The sequence below is a fragment of the Berghia stephanieae genome, chromosome 5, assembly GCF_034508935.2.
Source record: "Berghia stephanieae isolate SIO BIC M18660-M18661 chromosome 5, UCSD_Bste_1.3, whole genome shotgun sequence".
In the NCBI taxonomy this organism is placed as follows: Eukaryota; Metazoa; Mollusca; class Gastropoda; order Nudibranchia; family Aeolidiidae; genus Berghia; species Berghia stephanieae.
The window spans coordinates 38,127,933-38,150,432 of NC_088364.1; the positions used below are offsets into that span (position 1 = coordinate 38,127,933).

Below are 22,500 nucleotides of genomic sequence, written 5' to 3' on the forward strand. Positions count from 1 at the left end.
GTTTTGATAAAGAAAGTATGCATCGAAAGAACTTTACTGCTATTGTTTTTGAGTGATAAAATATCTATTTTTGTGTTAGTTGGATGTGAAGTTTTGGTGAAAATCCTGAAAATGGCTGGTAAGTTAAGTGCGTTGAAAACAGCCTCTCAGCGCGTTGTAATTTATCTCTTAACGGATGGACAACGCATATATAATATATTGGACGTTATAAGCAGCCCGATAAGTGCGCATAAAGTTTGTGACAAAGACGATGTTGACAAAAAGCAAGAAAATCCTACACATTTTTACGTCCGTCTCTGATAAGACGGTAGGGGCGAGGAAGGATGTGTGAAATGTCTTTTTCACAAAGCTGAACCCCTGCCCAACAAGGGAACCCTTAAAAGTTGTACAAAAAATGTCACGAAAATCAATTGGTCACTCATTGAGTACGGTAATGTTCACCATTCTTGAATTATGGCACTGTGGGGCGCTTTGAATATAATAATGTTAAATATCACCGAATCTAAACTACTTTCTATACTCCTCATTGTGACAATTTTTGTAGTTCAATCCACATTGTTATAGAAGCTTAGCCTCTGGCTTTCAATTATTAATTGTAGCATTTTTTTATGTCAAGTGTTAACAAAGTTTACAAGTTGCAGTGTCATTTTGAACCCAGGATGGCAATGTTGGTGAGCAATGCACATGAATCAAATAAAAAGTAAACTCCTAGCCATTTCTGTTGGCGAATTCAGTGATCGTAATCACAACAGAATTCAGTGTATATTGTTAATGTAAATCATCCAAATGTTCACTCATACCAGACCCTTACTGTAAAAGAGGAAAAGTTCCAAAGTATGATGCTGTAACTAAAGCAAGATAGTATATTTAACGTCATTAACAATTATAGTGTTCGAGTCAAATGTTAAAATCCACCAGAAGGTTGTGAAGATAATATATGCATCAACGCCTGCGCAAGGATCATGGAACGGACTATAGCAATAATTGTTTCTTAACCTTGGTTAGAACACTAGGATATCGCAGTTCCTTCCGCCAAAAACTTTGGCCAGAAAACTAGTTAAAAAAAACATCGATCTTGCCAAACACTCCAAAACCTGAGACATCCTTGAAGACTTCCCTAAATTTCCAGGTTGAGAGTTTTTGGCGAGATGAGGGTCATTGAAATAAAATTGAACTTTTATATAGCGCAATATCCACTAAACGTGCTCAAAGCGCTTTACAAGGGGTCCCTGGTCAACAGCAACACTAAACATGTAGGACGAGACATGACGCCTGTTAGGCGATATTACAATTTTTCGGACAGAGACGACGCTGTTAACAGCCAGGTACTAATTTTAACCCGAGTACGGTGAGAGAATGTGAATAAAGAGCCTTTTCCAAGGCCTCAACTATGCGCCGAGCGAGGCACGAACCCAGGACCTTCCGATCCGAAAGCAAGTGTCATACCACTGGATCACATAGTCGCATTTTAATCAATCGATATATGAAGGTTGAGTTTTCCGGCCATACTTTTTAAAAATGTTTTATTTGTTTTAGAGAACGACATAAATGATACTCACATATTTGGGGTCATCGCAATCACTGTGTTGGAACCCAAAGCCCAAATATCCCATCAACACCACCAAGAAGAGAATTAGAAGTGCCATGAATAGAAGACAGATGAAAAAGAAGGCCGCAAGCTTGGAATGACATAAGCAACCCGGCTTCCGATGTTGGTGACCGTCGTTAATTTCTGTGGAGTTAACATAAATAAATGAATACAGTTTAACAAGTGATGTTTCATCTCATATAGCGCAATATTCAATTAATGTGCTCAAAGCAATTTACAAATGAATTCATCCAAGCCGACAACAATACATATAGGATGAGACACGGCATAAAGAACAATTACAATGTTTTATATGGAGAACGCTGTTAAAAATCTTGAGATTTTATATAGCGCAATATCAACCAAACGTGCTCACAGCGCTTTACAAAGGGTACCTGATCATCAGTAGTCCGATAGTACAGTTGTGAGAGCACTCACCATACTACCAAAAGATATGAACTAAAATTTAGAGATATAATTTTCTCAAACGTGACACATTTGATGGACGCACAACTTTAGCATATTTATCAAATAGCATTTAACTCTTTCCTTACAAGGCCATTTTCAGGATTTTCCCCAAAACTTCACATCCAACTATATAACACAAAAATAGATTTTATCACTCAAACACAATAGCAGTAACATTCTTGCGATAGATAATTTCTTTAGCAAAACATTCTCTACAACACAAACTTCATTTTCTTTAAATTCTATGATGTACAAAATAAATTTTTATTTAAAAAAATGATGGTTATATCGTAACGATTATGACGATTTTCCAATGGTTGGTATGAAGAGGGCTAAACCGGACCCCACTTATTGAATGGAGAAAGACGCAAAAGCTGAATACGTTGTTCGAGGGCCGACAGGGAACCACCACAATCCCCATTAACAGATTGGAAGACACCGGAGAAAAGAGAATGCATAAGCACTGCCACATTCCAGAATCAATGCGCACAAAAAGTCGTGCTTCGCCGGTACTGTTCGCATGGAACAGCATTCCTGGAAATGAAAGAGCAACCAAAAACCCGACAATATTCCATAGTTATTTAACTCACTCAACTCTAACACCGAATATATCTGTAGTTTACCCGGATTACTTTTACCCCCATGCCCATCAGGGGCGGTTGCTGGCTGTTTATTTAAGGCGGCATGGATCGAAAACATTATCTCACTGTACTCAGGTGTAAAATGAGTAGGTACCTAACCAGAAGCAGTGTTGATTTTGTTGGAGGAAAATGTTATCTCGCCCAACAGGCATATGTCTCGTCTTCACGTTGCTTTTGGCTTAGGAGCCCTTTTTAAGTGTCTTGAGCTCACTTAGCGGAAATTGCTCAATATCAATGTTCAAGTGGGTGTATTTTTTTAGAATGTGTGTATATTGTGTATAAAAATAAAAAAAAAAGGGGGGGGGGGGGGGGGGGTCATGTGTGGTTTGAATTTTGAAGAGATATACTCACATAAGTGGCATTTACGACGGGCATATATTATGTAAAAGAGGTCCATTTGTCGATTTTCCTCTACAGAAAAAATTGTATAACATCCGATCATTGAAGTCTATGGATCCTTTCATTGTTGTTTCGGTATGGATTGCGATACACGTCTGTTCATTGTGATTTGTGAATATCATTTTTTAAAAAGAACAATATGACAACAGCAATTAGACTGCCATATAAATTTCTTCCTTCGAATATCAACTGTGATAACAGTCATTAATAGAAGGAATAGAAAATCCAACCTCAATGCACTTCTTATCTACTCCAAAGACAATAACATAACTAATAACTACAAATTGAACTGCTGTGTGTCTCGGGATAATGGACTTGGAATCTTATTTATAGCATCATGGGGCTCTACTCGGTGAATGATTTGTGTAATATTCTTATTGATGATTAACATCCGTTTGAGAAAAACGAATAGCATAAGATCTATATTTATTGTAATTTTCTTCATCCGTATGGTTTGATTACAACAAACCTGTTCTTTCAATGATAAATTGATATGGTTTTGATTTCTCCCAAGTCAGGCCTCAAGGTGTGCAAAATTAAATTTGCCGGCCTGACCTAGTTATTTTAGCAGTCAAGAGTATCCGTTGTTTCTGGTGGGAAGTGGATAGCCGTGGTTTTAAACAGAAGAAAACAAGTCTTTTATATAAAATGCTTGGGCGGCCTGTTGACTTTTTGGCTCATGGTAGCCCCCATACCCCACCCTCAGCTCATTGTCGCACGTCATCTCGCCTCGCGTGGGGCAACAAGAAAAAGAGAGCCGTCCGTGATGACGCACAACCTTCGTACAGTAGTTACAGGTACCAATCATGGCAAGTAAGACAGGAGAGATGCGCGAGTGTGAACGAAAATCAGCATAGGCAAAAATTGAGACAAAAAGCAGTATCTGCTAAATTTGAAAATTATAGGGCGGCACAAAACAACTTTGCTCAATAGACCGACCGCCAGTGATGCCCATCTATTACATTTTTATGAGACAAATTATAGGCGAAGTATCAAAGCTAATGTTTTATCATTTTTGCATGTTAATGGTAGTTGAATAAAACTATCTATGTACATGCTCATTTTTAATACATTTTTTTCCAATTTTGAAAAATAATAAAAATCTCTAGGATTGATTGAGTTAAAACGCGACCAGTTTAAAAACAATAAATAGACAGTACCCATTGCCACTCCACCACACCTAGTGAATGTCAATCTTCATCACACGAAACTGCAGCTATTTCGGATTGGATTGGGATGGATTGGAACTCACTCAGTTTGTAATATTTGTTCACGAAATAAAAAACAAACTTGAGCTTTTATATAATGCAATATCCACTAAACGTGTTCAAATCGCTTTACAAAGGGTCCCGGACTCACAGCAACACGTAACATGTAGAACGAGACATGACGCATGTTAGGCCATATTACAATTTTTTCCGACAAAGACAACGCTGTTAACGACCTGATACCTACTCATTAAAGACCTGAGTACGGTGAGAGAATGTGAGTAAAGAGCCTTTTCCAAGGACTCAACTATGCGCCGAGCGAGGCTCGAACCCAGGACCTTCCGATCCGAAAACACCACAAGACCACATAGCCGCACAAATACACTGCAAAATATAGACAATTAATTGCCATTACTTCTACACCCTACTAATAACTCAATTTCCACAAAATATGAAGTGCGACCCATTGCATTAGAATGCCTCACACATCTGGGGATTGACTTTAACCGGTTCACTGCCGTACGCTGGAAAAACGTACGTTTTAAAAAAAAATTTAGCCAGAAAACTCGTCCTTCAAAATAAAGATCGACTAAAATGATCCTTATATTGGCAAAAACTCCCAAACTGGGATTTCTCTCATACCATAATAGTATTCGTCTCAGTGTCTTATTCATTCGAATCTCGAAAGTCCACATCATTATGTCTTTTGTAAACCAAATTGAAGAATCTATTCTAATTTTTTTTTCACTCTTATTTAAGTATTGATATTCTTTTTTCATCTGCGTGAAGATTTGAACACAATACTTTTTTGTTAGTATTATATTCGTTTTTATTCTATATATTTGAATTTAAAGGTCACAGCCTCAGTCATTGTAGTTTCTGGTCCTGCTCTGAGCGGCGCATAGTTGAGTCCTTGGAAAAGGCTCTTTACTCACATTATCTCATCTTACTCAGGTGTAAAATGAGTAACTGGTTGTTAACGGCGTTCTCTCTGTTGGAAAGTATGCAGAGATAAACAAACTATCATATCATTGTAGAACCCCCATTTTCATCGGAAAGTCCCTAAATACCTTTTATTAAAGTAAATAGTCCTTCAGAGCCATTCGGCCCATGGTGCTGGGGTTTATCCCGATTTCTATAGCAATTACCGCCAAATCTAACAGACTCAGCTACCCATTCACTGCTGGGTGGACAGGGGGTCAGAAAAAAAATCTCGACTGAACCCGGGATCGATGTCGGTCCCTTTGTGTGTCAATCTCAAATTATGTTCTTCCAGCGATATGTGGACAACGTCCCTAAAATGCCTCAGGGAATCTTTAGTTCAATTCGACCTACTACTAATTGTGTATCATATAGAGGATGGCATGGGGGGGGGGGGGGGGATGTTAGTAATTGAAACGTGGGCATTCACTTTGGCCAAACTTCAATAAAAGAGGGGGACGGGGGGGGGGGGGGGCAGCAATTTGACCAAATAAAATAAATGTGATGTATAAGCAAATAGATTTCTTTCAATTGCTAGTAATATAAAAACGGTATCATAGAGAGTACTTTTTTTCACCGGGACACGTCGTGAGCGGAACTTTAATAGCAGGGGTATTGGGGTGGGGAGGGGGGGGGGGAGGGGTTTGCGAATAAGCTTCGGGATTGGGGGGGGGGGGTGCGCAAACATTCTGAAAAATAGACCGGGGAGGGGGGTAGTCATCTATCTGATACAGTAGAAAATACTGTTTTGAGACAGGCGGTCGCATTGGTTTGTCTTCGTGGATCAACTGACAATTCCATTATTCTAACCCTCCCCATACAATATAGTAACGCGTAATGATATCAAGTATAGAATAATAATTTATGACGCCAGATTATCACGATTTAAATTTCACTAAATTAGATTCCTTTAAAAAAGTATCATTTAAATGTTTTTGAACTTGACTTTTATTCAAAGATGACGAAATCTGAATCGATTCAGGGATAGAATATAAATGTATTTCACTTTTGCGTCTTGGGATTTGTACTTATCTAGTTTCTAACATGCACTCACAAGCTTGTGCAATCTTTAGAAACACGCCCGGAATTCCAAAAAGCAAGAGTGTAAGAATCATACATTCTATTTTTTTTCCTCAAATGTTTCTTCCTTTTCTGCGTTTTGAGCAGTGTCATCTCCATTAATGATAAATTTGGAGTCAAGAAAAGTAAAAGTCTATAATAGTAATGTACAAAAATGATTACAATAGCTTCAAAAAAGAACAAAATACCAAACTCTGAACGTTTTGGGATCAAAATCATTCTTCAGCCAATAATAATTTAAAAAACACAGTTAAAAAAACGTTATTGCATAATTTTAAATCCAGACAAACTTCAGCAGTTAACAATAAATTTTCATCGATGGAAATGGATGTGATTTGTCATCTTAGGAACGTAATTTGAGTAAACCAAACCATTGGCAAGATGGTCAACATTTGATTAAGTAGACTAAAAATTACGATCCCAATTTGATATTGAAAAGCGCAATAAAACAATGTTTTAGATAATTTAAATAATATGACTTTTTGTGTGATAATTCTAAGAGATAGATATAGATAAAAAAATATAAAAGAAAAAAAGAAAAATTAAAAGGTTCCATCATATTGTACAAATTATATATATATATATATATAATATGTAACGAGAATGATAATATTAACAATAACAATTATTATTATAATTATTATCATTTCTTCTTCTTCTTCTTCTTCTTCTTCTTCTTCTTCTTCTTCTTCTTCTTCTTCTTCTTCTTCTTCTTCTTCTTCTTCTTATTATTATTATTATAATTATGTTAATGATTATTATTATTATTATTATTATTATTATTATTATTATTATTATTATTATTATTATTATTATTATTATTATTATTATTATTATTATTATTATTATTATTATTATTATTATTAATAATATTATTATCATTATTATTATCATTATCATTATTATTAATATTTTTTATTATGATGTTGTGATAATGATGTTATGTAACAAAGGTGATGATAATAACAGTAACAATTATCATTATTAATAATGATGATAATAATAATAATAATATTAACAATAATAATAATAATAATAATAATAATAATATAAAAATAATAATAATAATAATAATAATAATAATAATAATAATAACAATAATGATAATGATAATAATAATAACGATGATGATGATGATGATGATGATAATGATTGATGATGATGATGATGATGATGATGATGATGATGATGATGATGATGATGATGATGATGTTGGTGATGATGATGATGATTTATGATGAGAAGACCCGTGATAATAATAGTTATGATGCTTGTTTTGGTGATGATGACAATGAATAAAAATTCACAGAAATTAGTTATTTGCCTACCTGTAAAATTTGAATAAATAAAATATCAATTCCCAATTAAGTATATAAATTACATTGATCCCTAGCACAACCTCTCTGGTAGTATTCGCATGTACTTTTTGGTTGGTTGTCGAATGCGTGGCGTATTTTCTAAAATAATAGAGAATGATACGTTAACAGTAATTTATAATAGTGACTATGCCACGATAAAATCAACTGTCCAACATTTAATTAGTGTATTTATTGAAATAGAACAGCGAGCCAGTCGTATAAACACCACTATCATTGCGACATACTGTATTGATTAGTATCGAGTGTCATGAAGGATGAGGGAGAACACCACAATAAATAATATTATTCTATCATTATCATGCACCAACTGTTCTGTCGTACTCGGAGAAAACACGTATTTAAAATTTTGGCCAGAAAATTTCTCCTTTAAATCTTGGTCGATAAAAATGACCCTCAGCTTGTAAAAAACTGCCAAACACGGGGACTGGTGGTGGTCTTGGTTTGAGTGTTTTTGACAAGATTGGGGATCATTTTAATCGATCACCAACGTTTTAAATTCGGGTTTGTTTCTTTTTCAGAGTACGGCATTGTTAATAACCGTTTGCTGAAAAAGTTGTTTTTTTCTGCTCATTTTGGCCTGAAAAAATTTTACTTCATAATTCGAAGGGCTTAATTGGTCCTCGCGTATCAAACTCTTTTAAACCGAAATGATTGAAGACGTTTCAGCTTTAAGACTTTTAAATACGTTGGTGTCATTTAATTCCATCGTTTTATAATGTAATAGATTTCTGACCAAGATGAGAATATATATTTTGCCAGAATACGGCTGCATAGATCCTTGAGTCCATCTCCGGGCATGTCGTGTCCATAACATTCACTCAACCAGACCTGACATGAAAACAGTCATGTGATTTCTCTCGTGTTTTTATTTTATTGTTGATGCTATGTTTTTTAAGTTAATGGCCAATGCTCTTTGGGGTTTCTGTGGTTAGGCAAAATGTTAAACAGGCCACATATGGTCCAGAAAGAATATTATATTGTGTAAAATGCTATGTATATAGGCCACCTCCAGTATTTTTAGTGTATCAAAATTTTTAACATATCGAAGGTGGCAAATGAAGGGTTTTGAAGTGGTAAAAGAATACACGAATCATAGACAAAATGCTACGTCTAGAGAGGTCAGTCACATTTGTGGCATAAATTAAATCAAGATGAGCAAGAGATCAATTAACTTTCAAGACAATCTTGAACTCAGTAATGTGGTAATTAAAACCCACACGGAGTTCAAATGCTATCAGTTCTATCAGATGCTATCAGATTGTGAAACTTTTATGCAATGTCAGAGCCAGTAAAAGGGAAGCTACTGGGATAGTCACCTGCATATTGAGTACCCAAGAAACGTTATGAAAGGCAAAGAGACAAAGTTCTAGATAAAAAAAAATAGAAATGGATTTCAAGAGCAAACGTGTGCCTATGGAATTGCATTGTTAGTTCTATCAATCAGTCTAAATAGTCGGCCCTCCAGATTCTGAACAGCGTTCATTATTCTTTGACACAGAGAGGCAATTCTTTATTGCGAGGCGTCAAAATGCCGTTCGGATGTAAGAATTACTGAATTCTAGTCCCAGACTAAAGTTGATCTTTTACTTTAAATCTTACCCTGCCCGAACACCATGGCTTAACTCTTTAGTCAAGCGTTGGGTGTTGTATTAATTGGATCCCAGGTTTTGCTCATCGATACCGTGATATTTCTATCCTCTGTTTTTATCTGACACTTCCCCATACCCTTCACTTCTCATCATTATTGATGTAAGGTCCCGCTTCACACTTTTTACTTTCTGAATTAACGGATTTTAAGGAATAATGGCTCCACGTCAAAGCACTATTATATTATGATATTCGATATGATACAAAATTAAATATAGATTGATCTAAATAACTCCCTACTCGTCAAGAGTCTGATACATTTTGGATCTCGAATCTCATAATTTAGATTTCAGGCGAGTTGTGACATCTTCATCGAACGATATAATTTGAAGTAAACGAATTATGTACAAGAAAGATAAAATAGGGAAATGTTCAGCATGGATTCAATTGAATTTCTGACCCGTTTTCCTCTAAGGAGTAATTGGTAATGTTTTTGCTTTGCTGTTTATTTTTAAGGGCGGGTTTTACCGCGCTTGGCATACATTTATGTCATATCACCGTCAGTAAAACGTTTTTAAAAAATGGGATTGTCAAAAATATGCTAGATTTCCAGTTAGAAACTCGGAGGAAAAAGTAATACATGGAGGGGAATTGGTTCAAAAACGGAACAGAAATAGATTCCAAGAGCCCCGTAATGCACCTGGTTCGTGATTACTTTAGCGTCTCACCCGGAAACAAGCACAGGAACCCACCAAGAAGAATAGACGCATATGTTTAAAAATATATTCAAAATGCAAAAAGTTATACCAGTACGCAACAGAGAGATGATTTACAGGAAAAATATCATCTTTCAAAAATAATAGTATACATTTGACTGCCCCCCCCCCCCCCCCACCTTTTCCAACCCCTCTCTCCAGGCAAGGACTCCAATCAGGACCAGGACAAAGCTAAGTAATCTCATTCTAAGACGAAGAGAGAAAGCAATATGGAAAAGGAAATAAGAGGGGTAGAAGACACAGCAATTTGATCTGGCGGAAAGTACTTTATTTTTGTCATTACGGCTCTATAGACCTAAAGGCTTGAGTGACGCATTTGTTTAGGCTACATAAAGTGGACGGAACACAATAGTTTATATTTTTTGGCTATAATATTACATGTACACGTAGGTACTTGTAGTACAATATGAACAACAAGCACGATCATTATAGGAAAGGATTGAGGCATCCATTGAATTATCGCAACCTCTACACAACATACAAAAATGCTTATGACTAAAGATTTGATTTAAATCGTTTACGCAAAGAAATGGTCATAAGACATCTTGCAAAATAAATATTTTGTGTGGTAGCGTAATAAATGTTCTCAAAACTCTTGTTTATCAAAAACATTTATGATTTTCCATACGAAGGTCTTCTTTATAATGTATTGTTCATTGCATTTCAAAGTAACGCCGTAAACTCCTCAGTACACTGTCTCGTCTTCGACAGAATCAAGCGATGTAAAACGTTGTCAGTAACCGGATGGTGCCAATAATAATAAAAACTTTGATCCTAGTCCTGATTCCTAAAGAAAGGTACCTTGCACACATTTCCCCATTCGACTCAGGAGTGTATGGGTAACTGGAATTTCAGGGATGGTATGACAGCCAGTGCGCACAAAACAGCCTAACATGCGACTTCCAACTGCATGAATTTTAAATGAAATTGCAGTTTCATTTGGCCCCATGGGGAGTCCATGAAACACTGTGAATTGAGTAGAATAATATTAGTATGCCATTGGAAATGACTATAAAGGCGGTATATTGACTTTTACCTGTGACGCAAACATGTATAATATCGAGTCTAAAATTGATCGTACATCATTGTTACAGCAATATTCCATGCACTATTTTTATTATTATTGTTACATTTTATCGTCGCATTTAATCTATAATAAAAATGAGATATATCTACTGCAACACATAACCGGGAGGCGTGAAATGCGGGCATTCATCACGGTTCGCTGCTTTTATTGTTATTTATTACTGTTATTGTTGGAGTGTTTTGCTAATTTCAAATATTTAAGTGCGATCGCCATACTTTGACGTTATGAGCTTCCATGGAAAGGAAGTTGATACAAAAACACGGGAGTTGAATAAATTTTGAGTTTATTTATACACGCAACGCTCCTGGACAACTGTCGCCTAAATAGTATTTTTAAGAGGAAACGCTTAAGATTAACCTGGAACCAAAACAAAGTAGCAATCTATCTCACACGCATGATGATGACGTCTATGACTACCAACATTTATCCACACACACACACACACACACACACACACACACACACACACACACACACACACAAACTGTGCGGCTATGTGGTCTAGTGGTATGACACTCGCTTTCGGATCGGAAGGTCCTGGATTCGAGCCTCGCGCTCGGCGCATAGTTGAGTCCTTGGAAAAAGCTCTTTACTCACATTCTCTCACCGTACTCATGTGTAAAATGAGTAACTGGCCGTTAACAGCGTTGTCTTTGTCCGAAAAATTGTAATATCGCCAAACAGGCGTCATGTCCCGTCCTACATGTTAAATGTTGCTGTTGACCAGGGACCCCTTGTAAAGCGCTTTGAGCACATTTAGTGGATATTGCGCTATATAAAGATCAATTATATAATTATAAACACACACACACAAACACACACACACACACACACACACACACACGTATCGCTATCTGATAGGTGAATACTGCTGCTTATCAAGAAGTGTTTAATTGAAAATTGATAAATTGATATGAAGTAAAAGAAGAAAATAACTGAAACAAGACAACAAAACTCCAAGCAGATAAACAAACAAACAAACAAACGAACAAACAAACAAACACACTCAAATACACACACAGTCAGTTGCAGAATCAATACAACCACTCCAATGCGTTTTTATGTCTTTGGCATTATACTAAGAACGTATTGAAATAGTCTTATCGGCTCCACAAGTGAATGCTTTTTCTTATAATATTGTTATCCATGCGTATATTCAATAACAAAATGACTGTTGTTGTTCGTGCTGTCGTCGTTGTCGTCATCGTTGTTGTTGCTAGTGTTGTACTTGTTGTTACAGTTATCATTATTATTATTATTATTATTATTATTATTATTATTATTATTATTATTATTATTATTATTATTATTATTATTATTATTATTATTATCATTATTATTATTATCGTAGCATTTTCGGGTGGGGGTCCCGATAGCTCAGTTGGTAGAGCACCCGCTTCACACGCAAAAGGACCAAGATCGATCCCGGGTAGAGTCGAAATTTGTTCTGACCGCAGCAGTGAATGGGTAGATGAGTCTGTTAGATTTGGCGGAAAGTGCTTTATGATAGACTAGCGTCCTATCCAATGGGTAGCAAGCAATTGCTACTATCCTTTTCACGCTATAGAAACCGGGATTGACTCCGGCTCCATGGGCCCAATGGCTCTGAATGATTACTTTTAACATTTTCGGGACTTGGACACTTACCCTCGTTGGATTCATCCAAGATCTTATAACGATATCCTGCTGCCATGATGCGTCCCCGTAGTTTGGACGAGGGCTGGGGTCCAACTAATAAAAAAGGTTCGGCCTCTTCCGGTGTCAAAGGTCGACTCAAAGGCTGTTTCAAAAGCAATGAAAAATAAGAATCAAAACATTAATAATAATAATAATAATAATAATAATAATAATAATAATAATAATAATAATAATAATAATAATAATAATAATAATAATAATAATATAATATATAATAATAATATATTATTATTATTATTATTATTATAATAATAGTAATAGTAATAATAATGATGATGATGATGATGATGATGATGATGATGATGGTGAAGATGACGATGATGATGATGATAATAATAGTATTAATAATAATTATTATATAGTAATAATACAAGGTTGTAGTAGTAGTAGTAGTAGTAGTAGTAGTAGTAGTAGTAGTAGTAGTAGTAGTAGTTGTTGTAGTAGTAGTAGTAGTAGTAGTAGTGTAGTAGTAGTAGAAGTAGTAGTAGTAGTAGTAGTAGTAGGGTAGTAGTAGTAGTAGGTAGTAGTAGTAGTAGTAGTTAGTAGTAGTAGTAGTAGTAGTAGTAGTAGTTGTAGTAGTTAGTGTAGAGTAGTAGTAGTGAGTATAGTAGTGTAGTAGTAGTAGTAGTAGTAGTAGTAGTAGTAGTAGGTAGTAGTAATTAGTAGTGGTAGTAAGTAGTAGTAGTAGTAGTAGTAGTAGTAGTAGAAGTAGTAGTGTAGTAATAATAATAAGTAGTAGTAGTAGTAGTAGTAGTGTAGTAGTAGTTAGTAGTAGTAGTAGTATAGTAAGTAATAGTAGTAGTAGTAGTAGTAGTAGTAGTAGTAGTAGTAGTAGTAGTAGTAGTAGGAAGAGGAGGAGGAGGTAGAAGAGAATGAATAGGAGGAGGAGGAGGAGTGCTAGTAGTGGTAATAACAAATACAGTAGTAGAAGTAATAATTATCATGAACATGATAATCTAAATACTAACATATCACGTGATCACAAATTAAAGAAAGTTTAACAACCAGTATTGTTGGTTTTTGTTGTAAGAATCAATCATAAAACCCAGCATACTGAATTGAAATAATACCTTCCGACTGGTGTTACACACATGAAGGCTTGTAAGGTAAATTATCAAAAGAACATTTTTGATTTTTTGCTTACCAATATTATATTTAAGTTAACAACGGGTAACTACCTACCGGAGATATCAATGTCTCATCGTTTCTATGTTATATGTTTGTGTTGAGATATTGGTATTAAGCTTAATGTGGTCAAAATATTCGCGATGGTGGTGTACGAACGAATCGGCGGTCTCAGAAGTGGGTGAGAGAGGGATCTAGTAATGATTTGAGTTTGAAACGAATATTTTTTTTGTGTTCGTTGATAGCTCACACGGTAGAGCACGCTCTCACCTGCAGGCGGAGTTGTGTACCAATAAGGTCGCGGGTTTCGAACCCACCCCGCGCGAAAATTTTTATCTTTTGTCTTGGCATTTCTATTCACTTATACTGTTGTTACAAAGTGCCTGCCATCACTTTTGAATTAAATTCACCATAACCGGAGCATACTCAATGTTCATCGTTTCTATTTATATGTTGTGTTGAGAATATTGGTATTAAGCTTAACTGCTGGTCAAAATTATTCGCGATGGTGGTGTACGAACGAATCGGCGGTCTCAAGAAGTGGTGAGGGGATCTGTAATGACATTGAGTTTGAACGAATATTTTTTTTGTGTTCGTTGATAGCTCACACGTAGAGCCACGCTCTCACTGCAGGCGGAGTTGTCGTACCAATAAGGTCGCAGGTTCGAACCCACCACCGCCGCGAAAATTTTTATTCTATGTCTTCTGGCACTTTTTTCACTTATATTTGTTGTTACAACAAAGTGCCTGCTCATCACTTTCTGAATTAAAATTCACCCATACCGAGCATACTCAATTCTCATCGTTCATGTTATATGTTTTGTTGAGAATATGCTATAGCTTAACTGTGTCAATTATTGCGATGGTGGTGTACGAACGAATCGGCGGTCTCAAGAGTGGGTGAGAGGGATCTAGTAATGACTTGAGTTTGAAACGATATTTTTTTTGTGTTCGTTGATAGCTCAACGGTAGAGCACGTCTCACCTGCCAGCGAGTTGTCGTACAATAAGGTCGCAGTTCGAACCACACCGCCGCGAAAATTTTATTCTCTATTGTCTTTGCACTTTATTACTTCATATCTGTTGTTTAAATAAGGAAGAAGAAAAAAACAAAAAACTTCAATGATTCTTTTTCAGGTCCATAACAATTAGAATAGGCTACATAGAAAGCAATTTATAAAATGAGGAATTGCGATTAAAAGCATTTGGATATATGGAGGGTTAATGCAATATTTGTTATAATCTTAATCCGATTTACACTGCTATAGCTTATCCTCAAGCTCTATTTTCGCGAAATGATTTCAAATTTTCCGTATAAAATATTAGTGAACGTACTGAAAAGGCGGTACAAACTCCTTATGACCAATTCCTCGGCAATCGTGAAAACGATCAGTATGAGCTTTACTCGACTCTTCTCTTTTTATTTTTGGGACAGAATTTGGACATGATCAATCAGCAGATTGATGCCCTGTCTCTGAAGGAATAGCAACTGCAGACCCATGTCTCTACACTAGTAATTATTTTCCCCCCGCAATCAATGCGTCCTCCTCACGTCCATGAACTGATTATTGCCAAATATCTAATAGTTTTTCTTTTCATCTTCTAATAAGTCACGTGGCACCAGTTTTGTGCGGCTATGTGGTCTTGTGGTATGACACTCGCTTTTGTATTGGAAGGTCCTGGGTTCGAGCCTCGCTCGGCGCATAGTTAGTTGAGTCCTTGTAAAAAAAGACTCTTCACTCACATTCTCTCACCGCACCTAGGTGTAAAATGAGTACCTGACCGTTAATAGCGAAAAGAACTTTGTAATATCGCCTAACAGGCGTCATGTCTCGTTCTACATTTTAAGTGTTGCGGTTGGCTAGGGACCCATTGTAAAGCGCTTTGAGCACGTTTAATGGATATTGCTCTATATAAAAGCTCAAGTTAAGTTAGTTTTGCCGCGATTTTTTGCATCCCAAGGCATTTTGTCAGAATGTTATGGCAGGTCCAGGTGAAATTCCAAATTCAATACAAATATTGTCATTGCTTTGGCGACGATCATTAGGAATACTGTAAGAAAATTTCTGTAAGGTTGGGTTGATCACGATAGTTTTGGGTCAACCCGCTCGGGACCCAACATTGATAGACGTGTCACTACACAATTCAAAACGGGGGAGTCCGGGACATGCAGCCATCGCCATAATATGCAGTTGTTAACATATCGATGGATTCCGTCGTAGTTTGACCCAATAGAAAACAACATTTTATTATTATCCATTGTTCAATGAACGAATCCCTCACCTCCGATACATAGATCCAAACGTGTCGAAAAAGAGCGTTCACGGCAGAATAAAAAGTTATTCACTATATTATTGGAATTGCTGTCATGAACAAACGGCTACTGGTATCGGAGGTTTTTTCTTTCTGTTCTTTTTTTTTTTTTTTTTTGGGGGGGGGGGGGGGGGGGGGGGGGGTTCGCATCAAACCGGAAAACGTTTATACTTTCTTTAGCAGTGTAGTCCGGTAACGGGCATATTATTATTATTGAAAAATTTATCATATTGATTTGCGAGTTTTCCGTCTACCTACAACAATGATAGCATAATAAATTGGGTTATCAAACTTATCAATTACCACACATTATTCTGAAGAAACGGATTAAACTAATATGTGACACACAGCGCAAACATGGTATTTTGTCGGAATGCACTAGGTGAGTAAAATTGAATTATAAATTTAAGTGATTTGAAAAAGAAAAATTTAAGAATTTTTTTGGTAAAGTTTTAGAAGCAAAACTTACCGTCTTTAATGACGGCATTTACTTCAGCTCTATCGTTTTTAGTTAAACTTAAATATGGGCTATGAGCATCGGGTTGACTCCTACATAATACCACAATTTGTCACATATCGGCCATTAATGGCATGAGGAGTAGTCAGTGATCAAATCGATTCTTATATATTGACATATACACAACATTCGACAAAGGGAATAACAATTTTAAAAATCACAGATTTTCCCCTTTATCTAAATTTAAAATAAATTGGGATTTTCTGTTTATGTCTTATGATATCTAGATGTAATATCGAGGCATTAGCTGAGACGCAAAGAAACGTTGACCTTTGTCAGAGATGGGTGACAATAATTACAAAATCCTGGTTGTATTTGGGTAAGATTCATATTGTCTTCATGTCTGAATGTCTAATTGGTGAAGAAAAGCCTTTGTCCTCCTCAGATCAGCCAGGAGCCCAGTTTAGTCAGCAGAGCAAAGGCAACAGACCAAAAAACTCCTCTCTGGCTGTTGCATACTTGGGACAGGTATGGAGAATATGGCGGGCATCTTCTTCTTCTTCACAACAATCACACATGCATAATATTATGGTCTTTTAATGCGATCGTATCCTGATCGTCGTCATTGTGACCTGGTCTTTTCTATTTAAAAGTTTGATTGGGACACTCTTGTTGAAGCTGGGATGCCTCTTGTACCAGTTGACTTTTGCTTCGGTCTTGCTCAGTGACTTGATTTCGCCAACTTCTTAAAAGTAGTAGTAGTAGTAGTAGAAGTAGTAGTAGTAGTAGTAGTAGTAGTAGTATTAGTAGTAGTAGTAGTAGTAGTAGTAGTAGTAGTAGTAGTAGTAGTAGTAGTAGTAGTAGTAGTAGTAGTAGTAGTAGTAGTAGTAGTAGTAGTAGTAGTTATAGTTCACGCAAATAAAAAAAAAATGAATAAAATTTTGCCTGATAAAACATCTTTGTTTTTTAAAGTCTGACTGCAGTGATATATCATTATACTGTATCTTAAATTGTAAACCTTTGCAAAGCTGTTTGAGCACGTTTAGTGGATGTTGCGCTATATAAAAGCTCATTTAAAAATTCATTACTTGGAGTTACAATCAATTAATCCTCAGCCCAAATGTTGTCATGGTATGGCAGGGTTACGAAAAAGGAAGCTATCAAAACAACCAACAGCTCTAACCGTAACGACACAAACCTATATGAACTGTTAACCTCTTTGTATTGATGGAATTTGGTAGAAGATGTATTAACTCTTTGGCTGGCAAGAAAAAAATATTAAAAAATAATCAAGAATAAGAGGTGAAGCGAATGACATTAAGTTTAGACTGTAATATGCATTTCAGACAAATCGTCATAAATAGTTAAATACACATTACATAATATTATGTAGTTCACAAAATATGAGATAAGGATAAAAAGATTGAGAATTTGATCATAATCCAAAATTAAATTAATTTGGTGGCAAATTTATGACACCTATCTTTATTCTACTCGTCATATGAAACAAAAATTACTTTTGACTTTTCACAGCATCTAACTTAGATCAAAACACGCAAATGTTGTAACCGTTTTATCAATTCATGTATAAGGACTGTTAGCCCGAAAATCGATTGGAATCGAGGACAATTTTCACTCGTTGATCTCACACATCAACTTCCGTTTAACGAAGGCCCAGGTTTGAGAGGTTTTGCCAAGTTGACGATCATTTATATCGATCGAAATTTAAGGACGAGTTATCTGGCCAAATTGTTTAATACATGTTTTTCCAGGTTATGCCAGAGAGAGAAAGAGCGAGCGAGAGAGAGAGAGAGAGAGAGAGAGAGAGAGACCGAACGAGCGAGAGAGAGAGAGAGAGAGAGAGAGAGAGAGAGAGAGAGAGAGAGAGAGAGAGAGAGATAGATAGATAGATGAGAGAGAGAGAGAGAGAGAGAGAGAGAGAGAGAGAGAGAGAGAGAGAGAGAGAGAGAGAGGGAGAGAGAGGGAAAGGACAAAACGAAGTAATCTCATTCCAAAACAAAGATAGATAGAGGGCAACTCGGAAAATAAATAAAGGGGGATAGAAGACACAGCAAGTAACAATTATGATAATATGAGATGATTATGACAACTAATTTAATTAATATGCTGCTTAACGATGACAAAAAATTTGAATGTAATTACAAATGATTTACCTGCATATGAATATTATCGACACGCTATTCTTGTCTTTGAATCTTGTCTTTAATAGTTGACGTGATGTTTATTCAAGACGAACAAAGACCTTTGCTACCAGAGGGGCGAGTGACACCATGGTTTACTGGTCTGTTGAACGTAGATAAAGGGGGAACAATAATATAAGAAAATATTAAGAAAAAAATATCCGCCCGTGAATTTGTTTGACTGTCCCGATAGCTCAATGGCGAGGACCTATATTAATTTTTTTCTCATGTGCTTGAATCACCGGTCACATTGTAAAATTTTCTCAAAATGACCTAAATAAGACCGTCCTTGTTAGCTTACCTATATGAGCCACCACCTCTATTCAGTATTATGTCGGGGTGAACCAATTGGTAAAAATAAACCAGTTTAACATTTAAAATTGCAGTACTACAGAAAGACAAATATTTAAGAATTTGGCCAGAAAACTCGTCCTTCAAATTTCGATCGCTTGAAATGACCCTCATCTTGGTTAACAAAAATCTCAAACCTGTGATCTGCGAGGGTTTGAGAGTTTTTGCTAAAATAGGGGTCAAGCATGGCTCGGCGGTACCCGAAAGGTACCGAGTTCGACCACCCGCCGCTGCGCTGTGTGGCCTTGAGCAAGTCATCTCGCCCTAGCTCAATTTGCGGCGCTGCACTATGGTTGACGCCTGGGTTATTCCAGTCTTCCCTTGGAATAGACCCTAAAGAAAAAAAATGACGTAATTTAAAACCTCTTTGATACTCTCAATAATCTATCTATTCTTTATTTTTTAAAATATGTTTGGAGGTCAACGTTGTTCCGTACAGCCAATGCTAAATTTTTATCATCGAGCAAAATAATTACCGCAAATCTATGAAATTATATTTTACAGATTGGTGTAACTTGCCAACCTTTCTTAAACTAAGAGTAATTCTGTTACCCGTTGACTTAACTCTCCTTACCAGCCATTTTCAGGATTTTCCCCAAAACTTCACACCCAACTAACACAAAAATATATTTTCTATCACTCAAACACAATAGCAGTAAGTTCTTGCAATAAATATTTTCTTTAGTAAAACATGTTCTACAACACACTGTTCATTTTATTTAAATTGTATGATGTACGAAAGAAATTTGAATAAAAGAATGTTAGTTGTATCGTAACGAATGTGACGATTTTCCTATAGTTGGTAAGGAGAAGGTTAAAAAGATTCGTCTCGATTTCCACAATACAGTTGTTTAAGGAGTATAATAGATGACTGCCGGTTCGTAATAGCTTTTATTTCTCCGCAAATATTGCGGGTTCTCCGCTTGTAATAATAATAATAATAATAATAATAATAATAAGAATAATAATAATAATAATAATAATAATAATAATAATAATAATAATAATAATAATAATAATAATAATAATAATAATAATAATAATAATAATAAATCCCCTCTCTTCGTCTCCAAAGGGATAGAGTTTTTGGGGTCTATCACGGCCCTCTATATAGTATACTATATAGAATGCCTTGGGTCTATTCCAGTGGAAGACTGGAATGACACAAACGTCATTCGCGGTGCAGCGTCACAAAGTGAGCTAGGGAGCGGTTACTTGCCCGGGGCCAGACAACGCGTTGGGAAGTTGAACTCGGCACCTATAAGACCATGCCGCTGTCGTAAGACAACATTTGGTTTTAAGAAAGGTAAGCGGCTTGTCTCTGTGCTTTTACATAGGGAACAAAGGTGTGATGTCAACCCCCCCCCCCCCCCCCCCGCCCCCCCCCCAAAAAAAAAAAAACAAAAAAAAAAAAAACAAAAAACAAAAAAAAAAAAACAAAAAAAAACAAACCAAACCAAACCAAAAACAAACAAACACAAAAATGGTTCTAATCTCATTGGAAGTGCAAAACCAGACTTCTGGAAGACTGGAAACATACTTAATTGATCTTTGGTTTCAGAGTGAAGGCATCTTTATTTACAGTCTAAATATATGCTGTGCGTCAATATAGACAATCCATCCTCGCTCGTTTACATCCCATAATCCAAATAATCTGCCTATGCACCCTGCTACAAAAATAGTCATACCACCTTATGATTCAATATATATGTGACCTATTGGTCATTATTGGTCCTCAGAATGGGGATGGTTACACACAAACTTCCCGGATTTTGGAACTGGAAGAGTTGACGGTGTGATATCACGACTTCTCTGCCTTTTTAATTGTTTAATAAATCTATAGATGGTATGCGCTTGGCTAAGAAGTTCACAACATTGCCGGAAGTATAACGGACCAACACACAAAACTCTGTGTAACCATGAACATTTATAGTCTGGCTAATACAGTTAAGTAGTTAAGTGAGAATTACTCATAAACGTGGGCGGCGAAAAACAATAACAAAGACCCGAGTGACGTCAACTTCATTCTATCTATTGCTCATACCGACATGAACAAACAGGCCTGTTTCCATTATTCCACTTATTCATAGTCGTGTGGGGTGTAAAACACGGAAAGAAAAGGTCACACTTGTTATTAAATCACCTACTATAACAGTGAATACTACATTGCAGGCAATGAATGACTTATCACTTATCACCCAATTTATTCTGTGAAAGGTTCTAACACATGCGATCAACGAGGAAGAGTCGAGAAATAATAAGAGGATAACAACAGACCAATTATGTTATTACGACTGTAATGTGTGCTTCGTGATTTATAGTTAGATTGTTATAGATAGAACGAAGATGACGCGACTCAGATCTTTGTTATTGGTTTTTGCCATCTGCGTTTATGAGTAATTATCACTAAACTGTATTAACCAGACTATAAAAGTTCATTGTTACACAGTTTTGTGTATTGGTCCGCTTTTCTTGCGGATGGCAATATTGTGAGCTTCTTAGCCAAGGGCATACTATCTATAAGTCAGAATTTATTCATATATTCAGCTTTTCTTCTCTTCCACACATCGATCTTTTTATTACATTAGGATTAAATTGTCAATTATTTCAAAATTCATGTCATTTTACGCTCATTGTTCGTCAAGACTTGGATAAAATGCACTATGCTGACCAACACCTTTATTATATCTTGAACAATGCTACCAGATGATCCCACTTCCTCGTGACCAGTTTCGACTTTAAAAGGGGGCAAATGGAACCGAACGTGGACAAAAACGACATGCACTTTGACCCATTTGGAAAAGAAATTAATCGGTTTCGGTGATTGAAAATTCGCCTAAACAACGAAAAACATTGTTAAATTACATATATTTATATAAATAATAACAATTAATCATAGAAAAACGATTCTCCTTGTGGTCAATTTGGTTACGCGAGTGGCCGTCTGGCAGGCTGAGATCGATACAAAAGGAGATTTTCCGTAGAGAAAAGAACAAACAGCCAGAAATCCATGCGATGCCCGACGACCTTGCATGCAAAATGCATTAACTTAATGATAAAAAATACTACATCCCAACATAAACCACAACCACCATTACCACAATAAAAATAACATCAACGACAACAACATCTACTACTACTAGGACTACTACTACTACTACT

General features: G+C 36.1%; 1 protein-coding gene across 4 annotated transcripts in view; it reads right to left on the reverse strand.

Moving 5' to 3' along the window:
* LOC144972877 (endothelin-converting enzyme 2-like) overlaps window positions 1–22,500 on the reverse strand; it is an 86,412-nt gene that overhangs the window by 58,586 nt on the left and 5,326 nt on the right. For 2 of the 4 annotated variants that reach the window (XM_078914642.1, XM_078914644.1), the window contains exons 2-4: window positions 18,961–19,090; window positions 12,842–12,974; window positions 1,560–1,732 (exon numbers count right to left, since the gene is read on the reverse strand). In XM_078914642.1, the coding sequence (XP_078770768.1) occupies window positions 1,560–1,732; window positions 12,842–12,974; window positions 18,961–18,966 (312 nt within the window). In that variant the 5' untranslated portion in view covers window positions 18,967–19,090. Of the gene's footprint in view, window positions 1–1,559; window positions 1,733–7,693; window positions 7,994–12,841; window positions 12,975–17,984; window positions 18,048–18,960; window positions 19,091–22,500 lie in introns of those variants that run through there. The other 2 variants (XM_078914643.1, XM_078914645.1) reach the window with 2 other exon arrangements.